General features: G+C 36.6%; 3 protein-coding genes across 4 annotated transcripts in view; all 3 read right to left on the reverse strand.

The window, feature by feature from the left end:
* The window catches only part of hpca (hippocalcin), an 802,490-nt gene that overhangs the window by 552,860 nt on the left and 226,684 nt on the right, over positions 1–22,946 (reverse strand). The gene's annotated exons all lie outside the window — the stretch shown is intronic.
* Positions 1,368–15,605, reverse strand: gmpr (guanosine monophosphate reductase). The gene is given in 9 exon segments (NM_001020612.1): positions 1,368–3,302; positions 3,432–3,591; positions 3,701–3,743; positions 6,736–6,842; positions 6,935–7,016; positions 7,114–7,287; positions 10,290–10,373; positions 10,582–10,701; positions 15,450–15,605. Coding segments are annotated over 9 exon segments (1,038 nt in total). The 5' UTR covers positions 15,537–15,605; the 3' UTR covers positions 1,368–3,121.
* On the reverse strand, positions 16,322–22,184 carry fuca1.2 (alpha-L-fucosidase 1, tandem duplicate 2). Of its 2 annotated transcripts, none has more exons than XM_087294336.2 (8): positions 21,658–21,908; positions 21,445–21,568; positions 18,647–18,784; positions 18,400–18,505; positions 18,119–18,319; positions 17,846–18,036; positions 17,353–17,452; positions 16,322–17,265 (listed from the first exon to the last, which is right to left on the reverse strand). In XM_087294336.2, exons 2-8 carry the CDS (start codon positions 21,447–21,449, stop codon positions 17,134–17,136), a joined length of 873 nt encoding a protein of 290 aa, XP_087150462.1. In that variant the 5' UTR covers positions 21,450–21,568; positions 21,658–21,908; the 3' UTR covers positions 16,322–17,133.

Here is a 22,946-nt window from a genome sequence, read left to right on the forward strand (position 1 = left end):
GTAATCTTAAAATGTTCACATATCTATTTTAACCCCACCCATGCCGCGAATCCACATCTGTTGTAAAGAGAATTTGACGCATGAATGAATCGAGTAAACAAATTTTACTTTAGTTTATTCGCCCATGATGCGAATCTGTTGTTGTTATGAAGTGAATTTGACGCACAAATGAAGTGAGTACACTTAAAATGTTCACGTGTCTAATTTAGCACCCCCAAGTACACGAATCCACATCTGTTGTGAAGTGAATTGAAGTGAGAATGAAGCAAGTAAACTTAAAAGGTTCACGCTGACAGAGACAGACATGGATGAAGCTCATTAGACAAAAATAACAAGTAAGTTTATTTCATGCATTTGTGGTCAAGTTTATTCAAGCCATTCTGAAACTTTAAGTCCCACACGAATGCTGTTTGCAGTATACACACACACACACACACGGTTTTACTGACATTATGCGGCCGTGGTGATTATAGCAGTTGAGAATAAGAGTGATTTTACTGTCTTTATTACAAACAGGCTGTTTAAAAAATAAAAAACTTTTAAACTTGTGTTCTGTGGACGTGTGTACATGTTATTATAGAAACAAGGCACCTGTCAATTTATTCGGTGGACGAAGAAAACCACACTCCTACGTCACGTTGCAGTGGGCCTCAAAACCACAGTGTAGTGGGGAGGGGGGGAAGGGGTTACATGATTAACATGAAATCAATAAAGTTTCCACCTCAAAATAATATGATCACAAAGACAGAAGGGTATATGTAATGCGTTGTTCATTCAGATTTTTATTCATCCATATTTAATATTCGACATATTTAATAAAGTACTTCCACCTCATCATCAAAACTGCACAAGGCATGTTGTAGAAAGAGGTGCAGCAGATTTCACATTCCTCTGGTCTGATATGACATCCCACCACACCCACCGTACAATCACAAAGGAAGCAGGCCAGCAGAAACACTTCACAACAGCACACAATGCACCAGTCACAGCTCAAATCAACTCAAACGTACAATACGGCACACGGGACTTAGCTTATATGTGGCGGAGAAGAATCCCTGCTAGTGTGTAAGTTCTCCACAAACATGCATTTCTTTCACTCGAGGGAGTTGCATAATTACAAAGAATGAATCATCTCGCCTCACTATTGTCCTGTCGAGAGGCTTATAGGATGCTTCCTTATTGTGTCTCATGCAGACCCATTAGAGAACTTGAACAAAACTAAGCCATGCTGCAACATTTTCTGGGTTTCCAAAGAAATGTATTGGTATGCAGCAAGATTCCTGAGCAAAAGAGTTATCTAAGGGGTCTCCCTCGATGTGTTACAATGTTATGTATGATGCTAAAGTAAACAAAATTGGAAGACAAATGGATATTTGATTATGTATATTTTTTTCTTATACATGCTCATTTAAAGGGACAGTCTACCCGGATTGCTGTATTGGTTTCTCATTGATGACCCTGACACCAATTTCCATCAACACTCACTGATGTTGCCCATTGGGTAACCGTCAGCTTGGTGTGTCACTGCTCTTAAAAATAAAGGTTCCAAAAGAGAAGTCAGATCAGTCTCGGAAATAATAAATTTACAAAATAAAATGCATCCATCCACAACACAATTCACATTAACAAAGTCCAGTTTGAACGTTTAAAATTTGATTTAAAAAAAAAAAAAATACAAATTCAGTTCGTAAAACGTTCATTAAAGATGCAGTATGTAAGTTTGACACCCAGTGGTTGAACTAAGTATTGCACACCAGGCTCAAAACGCACACAAGCACAGGTTGCCAGATTGATGACACCAACAGGAGTGTGCTTGACTGTCGAGTCTAAAGGTTGATGTTAACAGTGTTTTTGTCCTAAGCAACACCTGAAGAAATTAAATGGCTTCTATTTCTTGCAGCTGAACAAAAGAAAACTGACAATGATCACCCCAGGTACTCCTCATGTGCTATATTCAGTGTTAAATGCTAATAATGTGAGGTTAAATGCCATTTTACATGACATTTATTGCCTGACAACTGAAAGCAGCAGCAGATAGTTCACCTCAGATCTTGAAAATATATTAATTTATTCATTCATTTTCTGGCTTAGTCCCTTTATTAATCTGGGGTTGCTACAGTGGAATGAACCACCAACTTATCTAACGTATGTTTTACGCAGCGGATGCCCTTCTAGCTGCAACCTATCTCTGGGAAACATCCATACACACTCATACACGATGGACAATTTAGCCTACCCAATTCACCTGTACCACATGTCCTTGGACTTGTGGAGGAAACCAGAGCACCCGGAGGAAACCCACGCAAGTGCGGGAAGAACATGCAAACTCTACACAGAAACGCCAACTGAGCCAGCCGAGGCTCAAACTAGCAACCTTCTTGCTGTGATGCGACAGCACTACCGACTGCGTCACCTTAAAAATATTTTAAACTGTTTGAAATAGAGTTTTAGAACTGTGACTCAGTACAAGCCAACACATATCAGTAATTCAGCATGTACATTTAACCATTTAAAGAGGTTTAATATTTATTCATTAGATTATAAACCTTACAATTTTGTTGGATTTCAGTGAGTGCACTATTCTGTGCTTCTGAATGGTTGTAGTTAAATTTCTGTTGCGTTGCCAAATTGCCAACACTCCCATTTTTCTCAGGAGTCTCCCGTATTTCAGACCCATTTCCCACGACCCTCCTGTTTTGTAATTTCTCCCAGAAAAATCCTGTAATTACACAAACATACACACACAATCCTCAGCTTTTTGGTACAGTCGCTAACACAACCGTGTTGCTGACTTTAGTTTATTATCCGACTTCCTGAAACCCGGTGCATAGTACAGTTAATAACCCTGTTCTCAGCTGTGTTATTCAGACATCTAACCCCTGACACCTTGCCACCAACCCCCACCCCATTTTTATACTTTAGAAGAGTCAAAGCTTACATACAGCACCTTTAAAATGTTCTTAACACTCTGAAGAAAAAAAAAAAAAGAGCCAAAAATTGTTCTTCTATGCACTATGAAAACTCTCTTTTGGAACCTTTTCGAGTTTTTAAGAGTATGTGTGTGTATTACTTTACAGGTGACTCTGTATTTGTGAGTTTGCATGTTTTCAGCGATGCGTGTCTAGGAGAACATGTGGCTAGACTGCTGCGTGACTCTGATGAAGGTCGTCCTGCGGCTCAGTTCTTTCAGTTTGGCAGCTCCTACATATGTGCAGGTGGAGCGCAAGCCACCCAAGATGTCCCTGATGGTGTTTTCCACGTCACCTTTGTAGGGCACCTGGACCGTCCTGCCCTCAGATGCCCTGAAATCACAAACACATGTACATGTACACCTGTTGTGGTTTTTAAAGTCTCCTTTAACAAGTGTTTTGACATGCACTAAAACCTCAAAATAAATAGCCATGCCTTATAAATGCATGAAACATCCTCACCTGTACTCTGCAACCCCTCCGACGTACTTCTTCATTGCGGTGTCTGAACTCATGCCATAAAACAGCTTGAACTTCTTACCATCTTTCTCAATGACTTCACCAGCGCATTGATCATGTCCTGCTAACATTCCTCCCAGCATGACAAAATCTGCACCAGCACCTGAGGTAAGGCATTATTAGACAGGTTACTGTTATATACTGGAATGGCCGCTGTATTAGATTTTATACACTGGTTGTTGGAAACATTAAACCACAGAAACTGAATTCACCAAAAGCTTTGGCAACATCCCCGGGGCAGCTGCAGCCTCCATCCTGGAGAGAGGAAAAAGTTGATTTGCTATATGGTCATAAAACACTGAACAATTGAAAAGGTACATTTACATTTTACAAAGCTATTGGAACAATTTCCACAAAATGCACATTTGAGTGTAATTTGATCAACTTCGTTGTGCATTTTGATGGATTAAAATATAAGTTACTTGGAACATTTTTTTGTGGGGATTACATTTGTTGTCAAAACTCATAAACGACGACAACATATCAATTTACAAGACGTTTCTCGATAGCTTTAGGTTTGAACAACACTGGTGAGCCGTTGGTCACAGTTTATTTTCTGCAATATCCAAGAGCTAAAGCATAAATTCTGTTGAGAGAACCAGGGTGATGATGGCCTACATAAATAAACAATCACTTACTCCCTTCTTATTATGACAGCGAGTAAAATATGAAGTTATAAAGAGCTAGTTTGACTTTTAATAAAGCGTCAAACTGAGAAGATAAGTAAACAATGTAATGATATTGATGATGCTGCCCTCTTGTGGTAATGTGTTGTAACTGGTTTGTGGGTTCCCAACTGTAAACCTACAGTAGACTACACTCATCAGGCCATTTGATGACTAGATACACCTTTCAGCTCTTCGTTAATGCAAATATAAGCCAATCACATGACAGCAAATCCATTTAGGCATGCAGATGTCATGAAGAGGATCTGCTGAAGTTCAAACAAAGTATTGGAATTAATAAGAAAATTTATTTAATGTGACTGAACGTAGATACTTGAATTCGGTACCAATCGATACTGAAATTTTAAAAACATATATTTCCCACTGACATTTGAGGGCTGGGAGGCAGGTGAATACATTCTTAAACAGCGCTGATTTGGCATTGTGTTCACATGCTCAACAGAAATGAATGTGAACTTCATCACTGTTTACTGAGTGCAACCACAGATAAAGGAACACTGTTTTTTAAAGCCACGATTCATCAGCGAATCGCTCGTATGTCAGCTTATAGACAAACCAGCTGATCGACGCGACAAATGCTCCAGTGTTCCTGTATCTGTGGTTACACTCAGTAAACAGCGGAGAGTTCGGTGAACTGACGACCTTCATGGCCAGTCACAGTCTTTTCTGTTAAGCATGTGAACACAATGGCAAATCAGCGGTGTTTAAGAACGTGCACAGTAGCGCTCAATTGTTAGCGAAAATTGACGTTCTAAAAATTTCAGTAACAATTGGTATCGAATTCCAGTATCGTGATAACCCTAACTGAATGTGGTATGATGATTGGTGCCAGTGCTCCTACCTTGTTAGATTGTTCTACCTCCCATTCAAAAAGTAGGTAGCACATTTTGATGATTTTAATGTGGAGTACTGTAATATGAAGCTGTAAAACTGTTGCCCTAAACTATCTAATCCCTAACCCCAACTTCAGAACAGATCAAATACAGTGTTGGTAGCATAATCTGATGGGTAGGATATGGTTGCGGGCTTCATTTTGCCCTTCATTCCATTTGCTTTCATTCGATTCTTTTGTTTATTAAATAGACAATTAACCAACAAAAATGTATCAAAATTAGGATAAAAATTAAACCATATCTAACAAAATTCATTATAAAACAATAATCTGTCACCAAAAAATACACGTTGGTCAAATTGTGTGTCTGACCCATTCTTCCAGTTCCTTTTCCACACCTTTATAGCGTTCATAAAACAGAACACCAAAAATGTATGCCTAAACAATAAAATGACTACAACATGTGGTCTAATATTTCAGAAACTGCTGATCTACTAATATATTCATGCATAACCATGTCTAGGTTTTAAAAAACCTTCATAATAAGGTTATTGACACACCAGAGAGCTGAAAGAACAGTTTTAGAGTTGCTTGTTGTGACGAGTTTTGATTTCTGCTGCATCATCCAGATGGTAGGGTCAGAATTTGGCATAAACAACATGAAAGTATCCTCCATTGTGCCTTGTGTCAGTGGTTCAGGTTGCTAGTGGAGTAATAATGTGGGTAAGATTTTCTTGGCATGTGATGCATGTATTCTGGGACTGTGACATGATAAAGAAACACTGGAAAGAAATCCACAAATTAGTTCAGAAGATAATAGGTAAACCTTCTGCCCTTTCTTCAGCTGTTTATCTTCTGAATTGTAAAACTGCTCTACAACTTAGTCATGGACTAGAATCTGTTACACTTTTGTACATATCTTGCAAGAAAATGTATTTTTTTGTTGTGGTCCTCTCCTAACATTCCTTCTGTCAATATGTGGATAAATCAGATTTTGAAAAAACATTTTCTTACCCTTGGAAAAACTGACGTATGACTTGCGTCAGAAATCTGATGATTTCTGGCATATCTGGAATCCTCTATGGGAGTTTTTAGAGAATGTATCTTGATTTTTATTTAATTTTTATTTTAATTTATTTATTTTTTGCTAATTTTACCCTTCACAAAAGACTTGAAATACTAGCCAATGCACAATTGTATAATAGCTATATTATTGTATATTATGACATGAGAAACCTATACCACTGTTCTGTCATTGTATATCTTTAAATAAAAAATAAATAAATAAATAAAAATAAACAAATAAATAAATAAAACAGATTTTTTTTGAGTCTCTTAGACTTAGCATAGTATAAATATCCCAACCTACTCGAGTATTGTTGCTATTGATAACAATCCCTTTATGACCACCACAATAAACCCATTTCATGATGGTTACTCCCAGCAGGACAACACTTCATAACATAAAACTTGAATCATCTCAAAGGTTTCTTGAACAAGAAAATGAGTTTTCTCAACAGATCAGCTGGAACTGGAGATTCGAATAATGGATATGCAGCCAACAAAATCTCAGAGAAACATGCAGTATTTAGCACGTTAAATCAATACCTTGAAAAAAGAGGAGCTCCAACTCAGTGTACCTAATAAAGTGCCCAATGAGTGTAAGTATTGCGTATGTACGCATTCCATTACAATATAGCCTCATGCTGAATACTTCCAAAAGACTCACAGAGATGATGTGTCCTTTCAGTCCATGGGCCGAGTCAGCACACTCGATAACAGCGCTCAGCTGAGGATAACCCACACCGGTCTTAATGCGTGTGGTGCACACTGAACCTGAAGATCACACCGTCATGACACATGCTCCAATATATTGACTGATTTTGACAGACAGTAGTTTAGTAATTTGGGAAAATCAAAAATGGTACCTGGCCCAATGCCCACTTTAATAATATCAGCTCCAGACAGAATGAGTTCCTCCACCATCTCTCCTGTCACCACATTTCCTGCCTGTATAGTCCAGATCTTTGTGTTACACGGCATATGTAGTTCAAGAAACACATAATGATGTTCTCATTTAATGGATTCATCGGTTGTTACATCTCACCATGATGGTATGCTTGGGAAACCTTTCCCGAACTCTTTTTACAAACTCCACAAAGTGTTCGGAGTATCCGTTGGCCACGTCCAGGCAGATGTACTGGATGAGAGGAATGGCCTCCAGGATGCTGCAGAGTTTCTCCAGATCTGCTGCTCCGCTGCCTGAGCTGGCGGCCACATGCTGGAGATGAGAAGAGAGGATAGTCACCAAACTGAGGAAGAGTGAAGCAGGATCACAGCAGAGAGAGCAGTGCAAGAGACTAGTGATATTGTTTATACTACTCCATTGTTTTTATATTCGATTATGTGATTCACAGTGCTTCGTAAATTTGTTGTTTGTCCTTCTTTAAAGCCATAAAGAAAGTCTTGTTTGCTTGTCATTTAATCCAATATTCATATTGTTGGCAACAAACCAACTTGCAATGGTGTGATTCTTCTTAAAGCTGGTTGGTTTGGTTCCAGGTGCGGATTTACCAATAAGTGAGGTAAGCAGCCGCTTACTAAGAAATATGGAGGCTCCCAATAAATACCTTTTATTATGCATAAAATTAGATATAACAGGTTTATATCATGTTTTGTGTGGTGAGGATCTAACTATTCAAATTTTAATGCATGATTAATTTGTCCATGCAAATTTGTCCCCCACTCCAAATCATGGAGCAGTCAAACCAGATGAAAATTAAATAGCTTATTTTATTATTTTTTGTTTTTTTTATTTTAAGGAAAGAAAATTATAAAAGCAGACGGACTGACATAAGAAAAAGACAATAAAAATACAAAGGTGCACATTAGGACTGTTAAGCCTCATGGCTGAAATTGCTTAAAGCAACAAATCACTAAATCCACCCCTGTTTGGATCATGACTTATAAGCCAGCAGAAATCCGCTGATTCCTATTATCCTCATAATCGAGTCTATTTATTAAACTATACTGTAAAACATTATCTGTAAATTAGCAGTTTTCCATATTTTATGATTCATGGTTTTATTTTTCCTCTTTTATTTATGTTTTTGAATTACATTATGGGACTTTGATCTATCTTCCAACAACTTTTAATCATGAAAAGTTGACTTTTGTTGTGATTTTTAATAAAGTGATATATTGTCTGGGTTGTTGTTGCATATTATGACACAAAAACCTTGTAATAAACTGCCAGTACATTTTCTGTTGTAAAAATGGGCATATTAGGTTTCCTTTACTTAGAAAAGTGTGTGAAAATATGTATTATAAGATTCCTTATTTCATTCAGAGAAACTTCTGTCTCTACATATTAATTCCTTATATATTATTATTATTAGTATATTTTATTAAAAAGTTACTTTGTTAAACCGTAGTGTTGAATTCTCCACATCAAAAGATGACAGAGCAGAGATCAATAATCCAATTCACAACCACAAATAAATGGAAAAGACTTGTGAATAACAAAAAAGGAAACAATTAATTAACATATTTTTATGTAAATGTGCATAAATATTTATTCAGTTTTTATATCGATTTCAGTAATATTATTGACTGATATGCAAATGCTTAAAAAATGTATTTACAATATAGTGTGTAAAGTAATATTTTCAGTCTTTTAGTAGATTTATTATACGAGAGACTTACTTTGTTTAACAAAAAGTTATTCAAATTGGATTTGCATAGTAAACCTTAAGTTATAGTAAAAAAGTTATGTTGTTATTTCTTATGTTACATTTTAGTTACTATTCTCTCATAATCATTCCACATAAATCTGCAGATTTTTTATTTTATTTATTTATTTATTTTATCATTATTATTATTATTTTATTATTATTATTTTTTTTTTTAAAGGCCACAGATTCTGTTCGGCCCAGCTACACTGTAAAAAAATGCTGGGTTCCACACAATCCCTTCATGTCATCTCAAAACAAATCAATTAAGTTAACTTAAAGGTTCTGACCATTATAAGTTGATTGAACAAAGAACAATTGCTCAAGAGTTGCATTGTTTCAGCTCATTTAAAATAAGTAGGGACTTCAAAAGTAAACAAGCCCGGTTTAAAATTTGGAGTGTAAAAATTCTGTTAAAGGTTCAAGTAACCCTAGAGAACTTTTTTTAAAAAGATTTTAACAGATTTGTGTGTGTTGAGCATCAGTTAAAACAACATTAGCACCTGTCAGCTTTAATTGTGGGGAAAGCTGGATAGTTCTGAGCTTTTGTCAGCTAATTTACTCTTCCGGGTTTAAAATAGTTTTTGGGGCGGGATCAAAATCGGTGACAGTGCAAATCTGCTAGTGGAGTGATGATTATTATTATTCGTATAAGAGTTTTCTTATCCTATGAAAAGACCCTGATTCTTAATTATTCATGAGAGCATGTGCTTTCTGAAGGCAAGACAGACCTGCCAAGCAGTGAGACCTAATGACTGGGTGAGACCACATCCGCACATGGGAAGCAGTATTTAGCTGTTCATGAAGGGTCAGAACGTTATGTGTTTGCTTCCATGATTCACAGGGTTTGTTGCATGTTTTTCCTCGAGATGCTGTCCAGGCTGATACAGCAAAGCTGTTGATTTGCAGCAAGAATTTTTGTTGGGAGAGCTGTACGAGAATTGGAGAATGGCGAATGACTTTGTCTATTATCAGTTGAGTTTGTTACCATTAAATTGCTTGTATTCGTGCTGCAGTGTTCGCCTATTTTTAAATTCCTCCAGAATACCGGCAGAGCTAATGGTTGGAATACATAGGAAAGAGACCTGCTGTACTACTGGCCACTGTGTCTGCATTATGACCCAGGGATTCAGTAGGAGAAGTCCTTCTGATTTATATATATATATATATATATATATATATATATATATATATATATATATATATATATATATATATATGAAAAACATATGTAGCAGGGCATTAAATTAGTTTTTTTTTTTTTTTTTAACTTTGTAAACTATAAAATCGTGCGTCTCCACACCCTTTGTGTCTCATTTTGTGAGCCAACTGACAAGTTGCTTCGCTTCCTTTAAAAAAAACTGTAAAAAATATATTTTTAAAGCCCCTATAGAAAAAATTAATGAAAAAAAAACTCTTTCAGAACTAGTCCTGCAAAAAAATGGACAGACAGTCTTTTATCTTGGTTTCTGAAATGCTCCGATGTGACTATACTACTTAATTAAACAGCTTTTGATTAAGCAAGAAAGGAAAGTCATTTCTGTCCATTCACCTCAAGGCACTCTGGATGATTGGCTGCAAAAGTCTTCCACTCCTCCAGGGAGTAGTGCTTCTGGATGGCTGTGAAGAGCGTGTGCTGAAAGACAGAGCAGAGAGACACGTCTGGCACCGAGACAGACAGAGATATAAGAGCCTCTTGATCCGGACACAGCTAATTATGTTTCAGTGAGATCTTGATAATCACAGAGATAAAACATAGTAAAACAAGACTTTCTCTGGGTCGTATTTCAGACAGCGGCGCTGCGTTTCATCACTTACTGTGCTTTGTTTAAAGAAGCTCTCACCTTGCTGAGCACCTGCGCTATCTCAAAAGTGCCGGTGGTGTCCATGTTAGCAGCGATGATCGGGATGCCATTGTACGTCTGCTTTGAGTTCCGGAATGTGAAGGTCCTCTGCAGGTCAACCTTCCGGGACAAGACATGTTGAGGAAATTACTTTCTAAAACAAACAGCATGTGTGACAGCTTTGTTTTAATGGATTGGCCTAAAATCAGCCCTAACCTAGTTCTTGTTCTATTCTTCTGACTCTGTAACCGAACTAAGCATGCACTCAGATATATTATAACTAATACATATTTAGACCCATTAAACTGTCTTATTATCACTGTAATGAATGAACTTACTTGAATCCATGTCAAGTGGATGAGAAATACAGTGCAGTAATACTTGCTTTGAATGAAATAAGGAGTCTTATAATACATATTTTCACACACTTTTCTAATTAAAGGAGACCTAATATGCCCAAGTGTGTATGTGAAGTTTCAGCTCAAATTACTACACAAATCATTTTTTATAACTCTTTGCAACTGCCCCTTTTAGGCTTTGCTCCAAATTTTGGTGACTGTTGCTTTAAAAGCAAATGAAATTGTGGTCTATTCAAAAATGGGCAGAGCTCCAAACACCTATACATCATTATAATCCTGTTTTTAATAATCGCCGACATTATTGGACTACCATTCATACGCACGCGAATGCGTCAGACCAGAAACGCAAGGTCATGTGGCAAGTTTTGCAGTTCGCTGTGTTGGAAAGTTCAAGCTTGGTGAACTGACCTGCAAAATCGCATCACTTGACTACATGAGACCAATCGAGGATCAAAACATGAGCTCTCTGGACAGAAAGTTAAAACATGGACCAATCACTCGCTTTTTTAAATGTCTAATCACCTTGTTTAATCCTGTCCCTTTTCGCAGTGCCGTACGACAGAATTTCGCAAGCTAAAACTCTAGTGTGACCGCAGCTTTAGGTGTGAAAACTCAAATGGTGGACGGCTGCTTCTCACTCAGGGCTGTTTATGGTAATGAAGAAGAGATCGTCACTCATGGGCAGGGCTTTTCCCCTCTGATAACGTGTACAAAGGGAGAATGTCAATGAAATTGTGATTATACAAAATACCATTAGAGGCTTACTATCACACATTGTTGCCACACAACTTCTTTTAAATGTCTTATAAAAGTGATTTTTGCATAATAGGTCCCTTTTAAAATGTAAAATCATGTTATGTCAAATATTAGTGTTGAACAAGAGAGCACAAGTCAATTTCTAGTTTTGAGATAGTATCAAGTTTGTCATTTAGAAAAAATTGATTTAGCACCTATTGTTTGTGTCTAATGTTTCCTTTCGCTCGAGTGTATGGCAACCCATAAAACTAATCGTTTATTAGAAAGTTATAAAGTTTGGCACAGAGATGGAGGACTGTTTAAACATTATCTACTGTAAATTAGATTGTAAATTGTAAAAAAAAATATATATATATATCTCCACATTTTTTGGTTAAAGACAATTTGACCACATCAATAATAATGTCTAAATCATTTAAATTTCAAGCAAAACTTCAAGACCACTGTTCCCATTTCAAGACAATTTCAGATTTTAACTCCTTAAAAATATATCACATTCAAACTAATTAGTTAAACGATTCTTGAATAATGCATGAAGGACTTTGACAGCTGTAATGCACTTCAGGCCCAAAGGTGCTCAACTTGTGATAAAAAATGATGAAATTTAACAAAAAAATGCAAATAGCTTTAGATTAGTGTTTGACTACTAAAATCTCAGATCAGGCAAGAACATTAATATCAATTATGCCACAATCAAACTTTCTGTCTGCTATTTTGATTTGATCTAAAAACTTACATTGTCAAACTCTTAAATCCTTTGTAGATTTCCAGCCATGCTGATTTAATGTTGATCAAATGGTTTTGTTTACAGCATTAACTACTGAGGCTTTATCTTTCACATACTGACATGGTATGACCTATATATATATATATATAGTGGGGCAGTAGGTAGTGCTGTTGCCTCACAGCAAGAAGGTGGTTCAAGCCTCGGCTGGGTCCATTGGCGTTTCTGTGTGGAGTTTGCATGTTCTCCCTGTGTTCGCGTGGGTTTCCTCCAGAGTCCAAAGACGTGGTACAGGTGAATTGGGTAAGCAAAATTGTCCGTAGTGTATGAGTGTGAATGGGTGTGTATGGATGTTTCCCAGGGATGGGTTGCAGCTGGAAGGGCATCCGCTGTGTAAAAACATGTGCTGGATGAGTTGACGGTTCATTCCGCTGTGGGGACCCCGGATTAATAAAGGGACTAAGCCAAAAATGAATGAATGAATAAATGAATCTCAAAAAAGCATTAAAATATTTTTAACAATTAAATAAATACAAATTAGAATAAAATAAATGAGTAATCTATAAAGAGAGAAATACCACATACAAGTTGAAGAAAAAGTTACATATTTATAATAAATAGTATACACTCACCGGCCACTTTATTGGGTACACCTGTCCAACTGCTCGTTAACGCAAATTTCTAATAAGCCAATCATGGTCAAGACGATGTGCTGCAGATCGAATGGAGCATCAGAATGGGGGAAGAAACGTGATTTAAGTGACTTTGAACGTGGCCTGGTTGTTAGTGCCAGACAGGCTGGTCTGAGTATTTCAGAAACTGCTGATCTACTGGGATTTTCATGCACAACCATCTCTAGGGTTTACAGAGAATGGTTCAAAAAAGAGAAAGAATCTAGTGAGTGGCAGTTCTGTGGGCGCAAATACCTTGTTGATGCTAAAGGTCAGAGAAGAATGACCAGACTGGTTTGAGCTGATAGGAAGGCAACAGTAACTCAAATAACCACTTTTTACAACTTGGGTATGCATCTCTGAACACACAACACGTCCAACCTTAAGGCGGATGGACTACAGCAGCAAAAGACCACACTGGATGCCACTCCTGTCAGCAAAGAACAGAAAACTGAGGCTACAATTCACACAGGCTTACCAAAATTGGACAATAGAAGATTAAAAAAATGTTGCCCGGTCTGATGAGTCTCGATTTCTGCTGCGACATTCAGATGGGTAGGAGTTTGGCGTCAACAACATGAAAGCATGGATCCATCCTGCCTTGTATCAACAGTTCAGGCTGGTGGTGTCAATGCCACAGCCTACACGAGTATTGTTGCTGACCATGTCCATCCCTTTATGACAACAGTGTACCCATCTTCTGATGCCTACTTCCAGCAGGATAATACACCATGTAATAAAGCGTGAATCATCTCAGACTGCTTTCTTGAACATGACAATGAGTTCACTGTACTCATGGCCTTCACAGTCACCAGATCTCAATCCAATAGAGCACCCGTGGAGTGTGGTGGATTCGCATCATGGATGTGCAGCCGACAAATCTGCTGCAACTTCGGTATGCTATCATGCCAATATGGACCAAACTCTCTGAGGAATATTTGCAGTACCTTGTTGAATCTACCAAGGATTAGGGCAGTTCTGAAAGCAAAAGGAGGGGCAACCTGGTACTAGTAAGCTGTACCTAATAAAGTGGCAAGTGAGTGTAAAGTAAATATAAAAAACTTTGGATTAATATTATCATGCTCAGCTGACATATTGTGGTGGGTTTAAGTGAAATTGTGCTGAATCATTTGAAAGCATTAAAAAATAAAAATAAAAAAAGTCTTGCAACCTCTCTCTCTCTCTCTCTCTCTCTCTCTCTCTGTCTCTCCCTCCCTCATGCACAGGCTCAGGTTCTCTGAATCCGTTCTCAGTCATTCTCAGTTCCAGTAAGTGCTGCTGCTGCAGTCACATCAGTCACACTACACTGCTCCATGAATAATCACCCTGCTGCCATTTATCGAACTGCTTTGCTACCCAATAGCTGTACAGAACAAATTCACCATTTTCCCCTTTCAAACGGCACACGAGGGATCACAGATTGTTTGTGAGGACAGTGATTGATTACTGCAGGTTATGAAGTGGCACTCAGCTGCTGTTCCGCTCAGATCATCACCGCCATCAGATTAGCCAGACGCAGCGAGATCTGACCACCGCTCTACGTCATCCTGCAGAGAAAACTCACCAGCTATACACAACTTAAATAACACAGTAGCAAGAGGAGTTTGAAATTAGCTGTTAGCTATGAGTTAACTGAAAACTTAAAGGGACAGTTCACTGAAAAATGTAAATTCTGTCAATTGTACTCAAGTTTTAATTGTTTTAAACCTTTATGGGTTTCCTATATTCTGTTAAACACAAAAGAAGATATTTTGAAAAATGTTTGAAACTTGTTTTTATTGACTTCCATAGTATTTGTTTTTCCTACAATGGAAGTCAATGGCAACAGGGTTCCAGCATTCTTCAAAATATCTTCTTTTGTGATCAATAGAATTAAGTCAAGTTTAAAGGTTTGGAAACACATTAATGTGAGTAAATTATCATTTTTTGGATGAACAACTTAAACATGATGTTTTAGGACAAAAATATTAGTCTTTATTAGATAAACTGCTAGAACTTTGTACTTTATGATCATGAAAAAAATCTACGTCTTTGTCCTACTATTACTATGAGCAACACCACAAAGGAATCTGCTTTTATTAGCATGTTGGCACACCTCAGACCTATTTTTAAACACATTTTCAAAGCACCGACTCTCAAATTGCATTTACTCACTCACGAAAACACATCAACACCACAAAATAAAGACAAAACAACAAACACACACACTTCAAGCCTGAACAACTTTACCAAAGCTCAACTCTAGCATAAACAAGAGGCCCTTGAAAACCTTCTGTGTGTTTCTGACTTCAAGGTCATCCTCATTTTCACTTTCATTCCTTGCTGCTCACACAGTGAACTCCCAGCAGATGTTCCTACCTCAGACCTGCTCTTCAGACTGCTCCTCTTTGGCCTGAAAAGGACATCTTTGAAGTCCAGTTTGAGGTCGGCGTCCACCCGGGGCATACTGGCGGTCCTGAGAGTGGAGGAGAGTCTCCGGGTTGGTGCAGTCACTGGTCCAGAGCTCCAGGCACCAAACCCGAACCGGCAGAAGAACAGCGTATTTATAGTGTAGAAAGGGCCGTCACTGCCCAGGCCCCCATGGCTTTATTTGGCAAGGCCTGTACGCTCCTTCTCTCCTTCCCTCTTTCTCTCTCTCTCCCTCCACTTGCATTCAGCCTGGAGTGGCAGCAGCAGCAGCAGCGATAGAAGTGTTTCCTGCACGTCTGTCTGACATATAAACACACACACACACAGAGGGAGAAGCAGAGTTGCTGCAGCTAAGCTCAGCACTGCAGTACAGTACAGTATGTACAGAGCTCCTGCTGTCCAGCTGGGGTATTGCTCCTCTAAATCAATGAAAGATTTACTGGGAAATAAAAGGGAGGGACAGGAATATAAAGAGATATTAGGGACAGGAGAGGAAGCAATGGAGATTTCTCTTGTGCTTTTTCATTTTTGAGGTTGACCCTTGGATCTAAAAAGGTAACTTAAAAAACAGACACTAAAAATTAAAAACTGATAATTCATTCATTTATATATATATATATATATATATATATATATATATATATATATATATATATATATATATATATATATATATATATATATATATACACACATACACACACTGTGTGTGTGTGTGTGTGTGTGTGTACAAATATATATATATATATATGAGTGTGTATATACATATAAACATTAAATAAAAACACAAATACTGTACATAAATGCACATACAAATTAAAAACCGTGTGAGCTTACTTTATTTTTTAATTGTTATTTGTTGCAATATTATTTCAAGTATTAAAAATAATAATGTTTGCATTTAGTATGGATGTGTCATTTCATCCAGCAAATCACATTCTCCATTAAAAATAAATAAAAAAATCTTTATAAATGCATAAAAAAAAAATTAGACATAATCAGCAAAGGCCAAAACTCATTAATATGTTACTAATGTAATATTAATATTGTACTACAAACTCCAGGAAAAAAAATAGCAATACATTTTGCAGAACTGTAAAATTTCAGAACTAATATTACAAACAGTGCTTTAATTTTTGCAGAAGTCTTTAAAGGTTCCCTTTTGTAAACTACAATCGTGACAAACTTGCACTGATGTTGCTACAGTTTGTGTCAAATGCACAGCACTTGCGAACACAGTATTTGTAGAGCAGCGTTTATTACAAAACAAGCTGAATAGATCTGAGATTCATAGAGTGCATCAGACCATTTATTAATTTATATATATATATATATATATATATATATATATATATATATATATATATATATATATAGTCACATGGTCTATTTTACTTTCTTTTTTTCATTTTCTGAATAATTTATTTATGCAATAATTTATGCCCCTGACAGACCTGTAAAAATAGTGTTTTGAACACAACCGCACGATTCAAAACAATCCATTTGAAAATGCAGCATTTCACAGCTTTGGTAATAAAGGCCATTCACATAGGTCACACTTCAAGTAGAAAAATACAGAAATCTACATAAACATTAAAAAAATCCTGATAACCTCATTAAGATCTTAAAGGTTTCAGGCGACCCCTTCCAGCTTGAGCGTCCAGGCCTGTGCGGGTGAGAAAGGCAGATCAGGCAGCAACAAAATCAGTCCCGATGAATGCAGAGGAGCCCATTTCAAAGGTTTAGGATTCCCCAACAAAGTCACCTGAACACAGATGCAAGAGAAACAAAGACACTAATTAATATCTTAACAAAAGAAAAATTTCCTTTTTACATTCCATATTTTATTTACCACTGTGTTGTCCGAGGTTTTAGGTGCAGAAAGTTCAAAGGTGTTCTGGTTGGGACTGGAGGTAAAGATCGCATACACTGTGGAGTTTTTCGATGTATACCTGAAATTAAATCAAAGTTTTAAAAAGCATATTTACTACACTAGAACTACACCACATGGTAAAAAAAATGTAAATGTTTGCTTCTATATGAATCGTCTGTTTTGAACAAATCATTTGAATGTCTGAATCGATCAGTCCCTCCTTAAGACGAGAACTTGACACCTTAGACAGCATTTTCAATAAGATACTTTTCATTTCCTAAAATGCCTTCTTGGTATGGATGGAAAAAAATATGCGTTTTTAAACAAAAACGTATTAGTGTGAACATGGCCTTATAATACTAAAAATCGTCATCCCTAAATGACAATCCCTTTTTGACTGCAACTGCGGTTGGAAGCAAACCGTTTTTAAATGTATATAATATATTAAAAAAATATAAAAACATCAACACACCAGACAGGAACAGTGGCATTCTCAGCTTGAACTCTCCAAGAGCTCGTTCCAAAGATGGCTTCACCGTTGATCTGCAGCCAGGCTCCGATTCCTCTGAGACGTTCCTCAAACACAGGAGCGATCACACCATCTGCTGTGGGCCCCACATTCAACAGGTAATTCCCACCTAAAGCCACAGTGTAGACCAGGTCCTGTGTTCACCACATATATATAAGAGGTTAAAAATGCACTTGATACATTGTATAATGCCTGAACATTCTCATCACATCTCACCTTTATAAGCGCTGGCAGATCCATCAGCTCACTCAGCTTCATATTTCTGCGATACCCCCATGATATAGTGTCCACTGATTGGCATTTCTCCCACTTGTGTTTGGGCAGCTCGCCAGGACTGAATTTGTCGGCGCAGTTGTAGTAACCTCCATGTTTGCAGTAACATCCGTTCCCCCATCTGTCATTGACCACCACTATGTCCTATAAGCAGCACAAGAGTTCATTTTCGTGATCTAAAAGTTCAGTTTCACAATAATAAAGACATGATGTGATGATCTCACTTTGACTGGACTGTCGTTGTAGAGCCAGGCGAGGAATTCTGTAGAGTTCCAGTAAGTGTCCGGTGCTTCCCAGTCGCCGTCAGACCAAATCAAGTCTGGCTTGTACCTGAAACAGCAAAAACATCAGCTGTTTTATTAATGTAAAACTATACGACCATAAAGGTTGATTTTGACACATTAAGATCAGAACAGTGAGATTGGTGTCATAAACCAAAGTTTTTTCATCATATGACTGACTCATATTTACCTGTTGACCAGATCGTAGAGTTCAGGCATTGCTTTTTTTGCAACATACTCCTGGGTCTTGAAACCAGATTGTTTGTCACTCAGGTAGAGGGGATTGAACCATTCGTACAGAGAGTGATAGAGTCCATAATGCAGAGACCTAATTTAGGGAATTCAACATATTTAATATGCACAAGAAAATCTATTTAAATTTTACATAAGAATTTGCAATTGCAACAGCATTTTAGTATTTTACAAAAACAATGCAGACTGATGTTGTAAGCTTGTTTATTGCATTAATATTTTTATTATGCAGTGATTGGTAGCATGAATAGTTTTAAAAAGATTGTACTTGATTACTTTTTCAATTACACTGAAAATACCCACTTTATAAAGCACACCTGTCAGATTCTATGAGTAAATAAAACCCATAGACGAACTAAATTCTCCCGCTATCTTTCAAACCTTTGCAGGCCAACCTACTGTGGGCTGATATGTTTTTTTATGTTTATGAGTTTGCAGCCCACTCCCTTGAGGCATGGTAAATTGACCATGTGCATGGAACATTATTTATGCCATCCAAAAAACCTTGGGTGAAACTTTGGTCTGACTGTGCGTTCAATATGCATTCCTATTACTAAAACTGATTATGTAATTTATTATCAAAATCTTGTAAGTGAAACGGTCGCTAAATATTCATTCAGTTAATCAAGTTTAAAATGAGATGTAAAGACTTAAATTTAAGCAACATTAGAGGACAGCAGCTGAGAAATGTCATATTTTCAATGAATCAATCCAACTTTGTTTATAATGCAATTTAAATACACTTAAAGTGCTGTACAGAAGACTAAAAATTCAAACAGTGCATAAAATACATATTAAAATGCTTAAAACAAATAAGCTAAATTTCAACAGGTGTCACAGACCAAAGATATGTTTTAATTAGTGGTGGGCCGTTATCAGCGTTAACATGCTGAGTTAATGTGAAACTCTTTTATCACGCGATGAAAAAATATCACCGTTAATCTATTCTCAAAGTTGGGTAGGGAGCTGGGTCTATTCTGCGCAAGCTATGATGACTTTCACCTTGATATTTTAATGCGAATGCGTGTGTGGATCTTGTCGGAAAATTAGGGGAAAAGTCCTACATGAGATAGTTTGATGGTGGTGTTTACTTCAATAGTGCCACTAATATATGCATACTCCATGTCTTAATTCCATTTCTCTTTAGTTCAGTTCTGACTTAAGTCGAATCAAGGTAATAAAAAAATAAATATAAAATAACAAAAATTGCTGTTTGTAGCTTATGTAGGCCTACAGTTCAAAATTCATATTTAACTAAATAAACAGTTAGTAAACACAAGTACATCTTACTGAACATCATTTTTTTTCTTCACCGTTTATCATAGTAGAACAGTTTCTCAAGCAGGATTTTGTAAACAGGAGATGAGCCCCTGGTCTAATGCGCCACCTGGCTTGAGAAAACTGCTCTCAAAGACTTATTATTTGGCTAGCACACATATTCTAAATGCATTCGGCAGAATTCAAATGAGCCATTTTAATCTAGATTAATTCCGAGATTAATCTAGATTTAAAAATTTAATCTACGCCCACCTATAGTTTTAAAATATGGTTTAAAAACAAGCATTTGCCCGTCTAATGAACAGAGGCAAAACCTCCAAAGTTTAGGAGCTGCTACAGGAAAGACATGGCTTTCTAAAGGTTTATGCTTTGTTTTGAAACATTAAAGATGAGAGACAATGCAAAGCGGTGTAGTGTTCTGTGTCCAGCATGTGATCCACTTCAAATTTTGTCTCAATTAGGAAGTGTATATCATTGATTTTGAACTAGGCAAATTATAAACACAGCAAGCACATAATGTCATGACACCATAACCATGCATAAGGTCAACTGCACAGTTTCAATTTCTAACCCTTTTGGTCTTATACAAATAGACATACTTTTTCCATTTTTATTAATTTATTTTTGTAATACTTTTTTTTTTTTTCTAAGTAAAGTTTGTAATGTTGTGCTTCATGAGATAGATGGCTTCTTTTAAGCCTGGTACAACAAAGTGAATTTGCAAATACTTTTACCATGACTGTGTCTAAGAAAAAGAATATTAGCATACTGCTCATTGTTTTCAGCCAACACAACTACTTTTAATTAAAATCTGAAAATATGTATAAATGTGTAAATGGTCTTCTACAATTTTTATTATTAAACCACCTCATTTTGAAGAAATGTATAATATAAAAATATTATATAGCAAAATAGCAATGACCATTAGAGTGTTCAAGTAAGGAGATTCTCTATCATGTTGTTACTATAAAAAATCAGATATTAAATCCATACCGTCTCAATTTTTATTAAATGTTAACAATTTTACTAAATTATTTGAATATCTGCTACTAATTACAGGATTGTTTATGGATTATATGACTCCTATGCATTAACTGTTAAATTATATTCTTTCTTTTTCTAAAAAATATCACATCCATTATGTAAAATATGTCCAAATATTACTTTAAATTGACATAAAGAACTTTTTATTGCCCTAAAGAATTTATTATTATTTAATTTCTAATACAGTAAAATTAAAGACACATATAGTCTTCAATACAATTCAATGAGTCCACAATTCAAATATATCTGAAACAGTAAGGACTAACTTTTGCTCTAGTAGTCTATCTGTTATATCATCATGCGTTTTTCCCCTAAAAGGAGAACAACTGGTTTAGGAACTAGTTTATTTACTGTGAAAAGATACTGTAAGCTTTGTTACAATTTAACCACGACTACACATTACCTTTTTCTTACCGCATTGCCTAAATCTCCAACCAGATCTCTGTGAGGTCCATTATCAACAGAATTCCAGTTCCAGGAAGTCGGGGATTCCCAGTTTGTGAAGCCTTCGTGATGTTTCGATGTAAGGACCACATATCTATGAAAGATGCCAAATCAATTAATAAACACCCATGTAAAAACGAAAATAATAACTAGGCAAAGCAAAAGCAGCAATAGCCTCCATACTTTGCTCCGGAAGCTTCGAAGATCTCAGCCCAAGCATCAGGGTCAAAAAACTGCGCGTGGAAATCAGGCGCAAAATCCGCGTAGCTGAAACCTGGAGGGTAGTTCTTCACCATGTACAGGATATACTTAAAGTCGTGTGCCCCCTTCCAGTTCCACCAGAACCACTCGCTGCCGAAAGCGGGCACCGAAAACACCCCCCAGTGAACGAAGATGCCGAACTTCACCTCGTCGTACCATCCAGGCAGAGGTCTGGAGTCCAGACTTGTCCAGTCAGGAGTATATCGAGCTCCGATAACTGACGCGCATGATAGCACACAAAGAAACAGCGATATCTGACTCCGAGTCACTTGCATGTTTGATCACAGCTCAAATGCACTGAGGTCAGTAAATCTGTGAAACTGAAGTGTAACATGAGCACGAATGCCAAAAGAACTTTATCCTGACAAACCTTTATGATTCAAAGTAATGCAGACTCCAGCAGCCAGTTTGTATTTCCTGGTTTATCAAATGTCATCCCACATGCGACCACATGACTTACCAGCCCCCCCTCAAAAACAAACTCAGCAAAAAGGGATGTAGATGAGATAATGTGAGAGGAAGAGAGAATGTGTGTGTCTGCGAGAGAAATGTGTGCGTGAGAAAGAGAACCCAATGAATTTAGCATTTGTCTCGGAATCAGACTTAAGTGGTGAAGGGTTTCAGTTCACATCCGCATTTATTACCACTGCAAATGCTTCCTTTTGTAAAAAAAAAAAAAAGGGAAATGCCGGATGCATACTTGGCCATTTATAAAACACAATGTTTGCAAATGAAAGTAGGTCTACCTTTTTTTTAAATAGCAAAAGTCTATATAAAAGTGTTCAGCATGTTTTTAGGTTAATGATAATATACCTAATATAATAATATACCATAATGTAGTTTTAAACGTGTAATAACACTTATAATGCTCTGAAATATGGAGTCAGATCAGTCTCAAAAATAATACATTTAAAAAAGTTAAATTCATACATTCACAGAATAATTCACATTTACAAATTCCAATCTGTAAACACACAATTCATGAATTCACAAGTGAAAATCATAAATATTTTCGCCAAATATTTAGAAGCGGCGCTTCTGGTGTGCGACCTGCTTAAGCCAAATATTAATGAATAAATTTCCATGTTTTTGAATAGTTTTTTAAATTTATAAATTTGATTTTCGTATTTTTGAATAGTTATTTATTTATTAATTGGATTTGTGTGTTTTAAAATAATTTTTTATTTAAGTTTTAATAAATTTGCATGCTT

This window comes from Danio rerio, chromosome 19, assembly GCF_052040795.2.
Source record: "Danio rerio strain M-AB ecotype USA chromosome 19, GRCz13ab, whole genome shotgun sequence".
Taxonomy (NCBI): domain Eukaryota; kingdom Metazoa; phylum Chordata; class Actinopteri; order Cypriniformes; family Danionidae; genus Danio; species Danio rerio.